This window comes from Chaetura pelagica, unplaced genomic scaffold (genome assembly GCF_000747805.2).
Source record: "Chaetura pelagica isolate M959 unplaced genomic scaffold, ChaPel_1.0 scaffold192, whole genome shotgun sequence".
NCBI lineage: Eukaryota > Metazoa > Chordata > Aves > Apodiformes > Apodidae > Chaetura > Chaetura pelagica.
The window spans coordinates 966,566-972,651 of record NW_009952570.1 but is presented as its reverse complement, the minus strand read 5'-3'; the positions used below and the strand labels follow the sequence as shown (position 1 = coordinate 972,651).

The window sequence follows — 6,086 nt, the reverse complement described above, 5'->3', positions numbered from 1 at the left end:
GTAACATGGTGCTGGCAGTGCCTTCTGCAGCTGGTCCTTGTGTTCATGTACAAGCCAAAGCATTTGCTGTCAGTTGGTTTTGTTTTTGCCCCTGTGATCAGCTTGTTGTGCTGACCTGCTGTGAAGCATGGATGGGTTTGGGGGGCAAAAGGCTCAGCTGAGGAGCTATGAGCTTCTGTCTCAATTTGTTGAAGCCAAACTTTGAAAAGGTGGTATTTTTTTTTACCAGGCTCAGGACACTGCCTGCTTCAAAAAAGGCATCACCAGTTCAGGCAGACAGGCAGGGCTGGACTGACTTGAGAGTTACAAACCCACACTGCAAAAGAGAGATGAGCAGAAGGGTGACCCATCCTGAAGGTGGGTGATAGGAGCCAGCAGGACCCAGCCAGCCCAGAAGGGCCAAACCAGGGTGCCAGCCCTTCCCAGCCCCCCTGGCTGTGTCTGCAGCCCCACCTGGCTGGGCAGCAGGCTCTGGCTCAGCCTCTAGCTCTTTCCTGGTCACCTGCTCCATCCAGACTCTGCATTCCTGAGAATACACATCCTTCCTGGGAATACATGTCCTTCCTGGAAAAGGACGCTGCTCTGACCTCCCCTGGGAAGGATGAGGAGCTGCAGGAACACCAGAGGGGCTGCAGAATCACAGGCTATCGATTTATTTTTTCAGCAGAGCTGCTGGATGGGGTCCTGAGAAAGTGGCTGTAACTTTGAAGCTGGCCTGTTTTTGAGAGAGGAGGTGGCCTAGAGACCTACAGACATCCCTTCCAACTGGAATTATTATTCTATCCTCCGTACAGCACTGAAAAAGCTGCTTTTCCTTGAGGCACAGGGACTACCCCAGGTTAAACCCTTGAAGACACAAGCACCAAGTTTTCTGGAATGAGGCTTTACATCAGTGACAAACTAAAGACTCCAGTGCTGCTGCTCCTGGGGTGAAAGTCACTGATGATCACATGAGGATTCCAGTACAGCCTAGAATGTTGTCAGGTTCTTCTTGTTCCTTTGGGGAATGTTTGTCTTTGGAGAGATTAAACATTTTATCAAACTATAAGGCCACTCGAGCTAGACAGGGAAGAGAAGCTGTGAACTCCTTTGGCTGCGCTCTCTCTGGTGACAACTGGACAGAGCTGGTCACAGTTGGTAGCCGTGTGGCTCACATCCCATGCTCATTTCTGCAGTAATTTCCCAGTTTATTCTGCATTTGGGCCTTTGTGGAATCACCCCCAGCAAAGCTTTTCCCCTCAGGGTTATAGGGATGCCAGGGATGTGATTCTACCAGCCTGGTGCTGAGCAGAGCTGCTCTTGTGTGCTTGCTGCATCCAGAGGCTTCTCCCAGGTTGGCTGGAGGGCTCCCTGCTTCCATCTCATAATGGATGGGAAGTTACCCTGCAGTGCCCTTTGCTAAGGACCTGGGCATCCAGACCTTTCCCAAATACCAAACTCAGGATCCTGGGGGTGCGTATATGCATCTGGATTACACAGCAGCTTAGTTCAAGAAGAGAACAGATCTCCAAGCCCAGTATAACTGAACATTTCCTCACTTTCAGATTTGGGGCCAGAGGAGAGAGTCACTAACCTCCACAGGGCAGCAGCACCTCCCACCTGGGCACCTGGCAGGGGTTTGGCTTCAGGGGCTCCTGGAAAAGTTGCAGCTGCATTGCAGTGCTGAGCCTGTCACTGCTGTGCTGACACTCAGGGATCATCTAGGGATTGCTGTTCCATTGTGCCACACCTGCAGGTACCAGCTGCAGCAGGTGGGGTGTGTGTGCAGGAGGTGTGACCTGGATGGGTCCTGCCTCCAGCCTGGGGATCTGACCCTGTCCTTTGGGGATTCTGGCAGGGCTGACCCAGGAGTGAGTGACCATGGTGTGAAATTCTTAAAGTCAGGTATGAGGAAACATGATGGACACACACCAGCCCAGCACTGCCTCTTTGGGCACAATTACTGGAAAAAAACAACTGCAGCTGAAAGCTGTCCCAGGCTGGAGAGGGTAACTACCTGTGGTGGTTAAACTGAGGAGTGGTAAGAATGTTATAGTCACTTCTGAGCTGAATCACAGCAGCTGCCAGGAGCAGCCAGGAGGAGCAGTCCCAGCAGCAGAGCATCTGCTATTGGGAGACACCAGTTGAGATTCTACAGGGGAAGTCAGTTTCATTTTGCACTTAAGCAAGAGTTCATTGGTTATGGTGTTTCCTCCTCTGAGACTGGGGCTTAAGTCATGGGTGGAAAATACATTTTTGGCAACATTGCAGACTAATTCCTTTACCAGTTAAAGGCTCCCTCTGGTAACGTGAGGTTAGGGTTGGGTTTTTAATTGAAGATCTCAGCCCAGAGTCCAGAAGGCTGCAGGCCAGCAATGCCAGAGAGGGGACAGGGCTGGTGCACACAAGACACAGCAGGTTCCACGGACCAGCTGGACAGCATGAGGTCTTCTTTTGTGAATATGCTATAAAATACCTCAACAGAGACAAAACACCAGCCTGAGGAAGACCTTCTGCACAGGAGATGTGGAAATGTTAACTGCATCTTAGAGAAGTGTTGCAGTGCTTTAGCTGCCCACAGGTGCATACAGGTAAAACGTGTCCAGTATCAACAAAGCTTGTGGTTTAAAGCACAAAAGGGGACTTCACCCTCCCCACACACAGGCAGGTTGCCTGGCAGGCAGGCAGGACACCAGGGAAGAAAAGAGAACTTCATCATGATGTGTGTTTTAAAAGATTTCTAGACATACTTTTAATTTCAGTGAAACTGGCAGCTCTTTTGTCACTCCAAGAGGACAGGGGGACACAGGCCTGAGCTGGCTGAGAAACAACCACTGTAGCTGTTGCAATGCAGGTGTTACAGCTCATCAGTGATGCTGGGCATTTATTGCACATCTGGGGACATCATTGATCTAGAAACAAAACAAGGTGCAATCACCATTTTTAATGAGCGTGCACAATAACACATTGTAAAAAGCCTTTTTTATAGAAATGACCTTATTGCAATTACACAGGAAGAGAAAAAGGGTTCTCAGGTAACAGTGTACAAAACAAAGCACATTGCTCCAAGGATGGGTTTAAGAAAAATCCCTCAGTCTCTTGGAACTGAAAGCTATCCAGTTTGAAAGATACTGAGCAGTGTCTTCCATTTCTCTATGCTGAGAGATCTGAGATAACTAGTTTATCTGACTTGTCTCCAGTTTCAGAGGGAGGTAAGACTTCATCTGTGTCATAGTCTTCTTCAAATGATCTGCAACGATAAAAGGGATGTCTTTAAAAGCCAAATTTTGGTGAGAGCTTTTTCAGGTAAGTTATTTCAGTGGCTATTTAGGCAGCTGGCTAAAGCTCATTAGCATGCAGGATGTTTGCCTGGAGGAGGATACTCTAAGGCCTTGAGAACAGAGCTGCAGTGACTGGTGTTGTGACAGCTGAGGTGACTCTGCTCCTGTCCATCCTCATTGGTTAGTTCAGAAACCACTTTTCACTGGTGCTCTGCACTGTCACATCTGGATCCAGTTTCAGTAACAACTCAGTAGCCTTAACAGTTCAGTGCATAGTTCAGAAATGAAGTTGTCCAGCCCTAGAAGAGGTTTGGCTTGTTCAGACCTGCTCAGAAACACCTGGTTTCCAAAGCACCTTCTGGCTTACGATGTGTTTTGACATCCTCAGAGCAACTGTAGCCACACTGTCCTCTCTTGCTTTGTGTGAAGCTTCATGCCCAGCTCTGGCCTGGGGAGGTTTGGCTGCCAGTCCCCAGCTCCAGCCAGTTGCAGTTTGGGCTGGTTGGTTCCTGTGCTCTGCAGCAGAGGATATTGTGTCCAGGCTCTCATCCCATTCCTGTTCCTGAGGAGAGATGTTTTCCCCCAGTTTCAGCACACTACAGGTTAGTTTCTCAGGGCTCCCAAGCCATTCAAACTCTCCCTTCTGAAACTCTTCTTTCCTTCCTTCCTTATAAAGGAAAGGTTGCAACAGATGCTCCAATGGAGGCACAGGAACAGCTTTAGTTTGTTCAGTGACGGACTGTGCTGCAAAAGGGTAACTCCTTTCACACCCCCACATTGGGGGGCATTAAGAAAGAATTGCCCACTGCTTCTTGTACTGTTTTTTCCTTTCTCAACCCACACGCAGGCACAGCAAAGCCTTGGGAGCCTCTCAGGAGGCATGTCCTGCTGAGGGAGGAATCTGTGCTGTAGTCTGGTGATCCCTCTGTGAAGAGGAGGAAAACACCACAGCATAGAGATCTTCCTGAACATTTTCCTCTTCCATGAAGAAAAGCACCTGCTGAGTAATTCTGCCACCTTCTGGATCCTTGTGTAAGTGGGAGAAGGGAAACAATGGTCTGGATCCTACACCAGTAACTGTTCTGATGGTGCATGCAAGGATGCCCAGGAGCAGGCAGGATGGGAGCCTGCCTGGCTCTGCCTGACCCTGCACCCCCCACCAGGGACAGGCTCTTCCTGCCTCCATCTGCCTCAGTTTCTCTGCTGGGTCCTTGGGTTAAGATGATGCAGCTGAAGAAAACTTTTTATTTCCATTCCAATGTTCTCCTTAGGAATGATCCTTTCCTGTCTCCTTTTCCTTCAATGTTACCAACTTCTGTTTGTCTTCTTCCTTTTCCTACACATGGGATGTGACTTTTTTCCTGTACTGTTTATCTTGCACATTCACCAGCACTTGGGGAGCCATAATAATTTTTTTCTGGCCCCTTTGGCTTCTGGACTAAACCTTCTCATGTTTTATTCAAATGGGGCTTCCCACTGTCCTTGCTCATGTGAGTTACTTTTCCACTTCAGTCTTTTGCTCCCTAAGGCTCAACAGTGCCTGCCATTCCCACCTTGAAAAAAAATGCTTTCCACCTTTATGGCTATGAAGCATCCAGGCAACAGGTTTTCCCACAAGATTAGCACTAAAGATCATCACCTTCTCTCCTTCCAGGCCAGTTTCACAACTTCACAGTCCCATAAATACACACATGGGCTCATGCAGAGTCAACACTCATTCCTCAGGATTCAACCATGGCAACTCTAGCTTGTTCAGAGAAGGCAAGTTACTCCAGGAAAGTCTATGTCCTTCCTCCTGGCAAACACACACATTTAGTCACTAGGTGGTTCAATGATGTCCTTCTTGCCCCTTTCCCTTCCTTAGGCTGCTGGGTTCATGAAGTGGGCAAGTGAACCATCAGCCAACTTGAGGGGACAAGACAAATGGTCTAAGCTGCCTAAACCAACATCATCTGCTCTGGTGTCTTTGTCCCACATGTCCTCTCTGAGCAGGAATTGCCCAGCACTCTGCCCTTGCTCCTTGCTGCTCAGCTGAAGGGGCTTTTTTCCCATCTGCAGCTGATAAAAGATGGCCTTTTCCTTCTTATTTCCCTTTCTATGGGGGAAGATCTCTTTCCATGAAAGCACTTGTGGATCCATGTACATCAGCTGGCTGAAACTGGTTTTGGGACAGTGAACAAAGTGGTGCTCACTTCTGCCATGCAGGCCATAGCCTGGACTGCAAGAAAGGATCTCTGCAAAACCAATGCTTCTGTCTGCATGAAGAGCTTGTGTTGGTCAGGTTCAACTACTGGTTCTGCCTTCCAACAATGCTGAGTGTGTGTGTTCACCAGGCAACAGCCTCATACCCAGAGGAAGCTCATAGATGGACGTATAAAGCAGAGCATGGCTGAGAAGTGCTCAGATCAGCTTCAGCTTCTAGGGAAACATGATGCTTCAAGGTTGTCTTCAGCCAGATGACACCCCTCTCATTTTTGGTGACTGCAGCTCTCAATAGAGTTGACATCCCCTATGTCTGATGAGATTCCTCTCCCAGGAGCAGAGCTCTCCCGGGCACACCTGCAGCCAGCCAGCCAGACACCAGCTGGGGTCAGAAATCTTCCATCCAGAGAAGCTGTGGAGAGGGCTCAGTCACAAACCTGCTGCACACTGACTAATTCATCTGCCATGGCTGAATGATGGTTAGTTTCAAATGTATTAAGACAAATACCAGATTTCAGATGCTGCCAGCTAACTTAGTCAAAAATCTTCTGGTCTCTCAGAGCTCATGAACTGTCTTGGTTTTGTCCCTGCTCCCTGTTTCTATCATCCTCAAACAACAGCAGG

At 48.7% G+C, this 6,086-nt stretch overlaps 1 protein-coding gene across 2 annotated transcripts in view; it reads right to left on the bottom strand.

Annotated features, from left to right (window-relative positions):
* Positions 1 to 2,836: 2,836 nt before the first annotated feature.
* PPP2R3A (protein phosphatase 2, regulatory subunit B'', alpha) overlaps positions 2,837 to 6,086 on the bottom strand; it is a 45,328-nt gene continuing 42,078 nt past the window's right edge. The window contains exons 13-14 of one of the 2 annotated variants that reach the window (XM_009993498.1): positions 4,700 to 4,704; positions 2,837 to 3,218 (exon numbers count right to left, since the gene is read on the bottom strand). In XM_009993498.1, the coding sequence (XP_009991800.1) occupies positions 3,133 to 3,218; positions 4,700 to 4,704 (91 nt within the window). In that variant the 3' untranslated portion in view covers positions 2,837 to 3,132. Of the gene's footprint in view, positions 3,230 to 4,699; positions 4,705 to 6,086 lie in introns of both variants that reach the window. The other variant, XM_009993497.1, reaches the window with a different exon arrangement.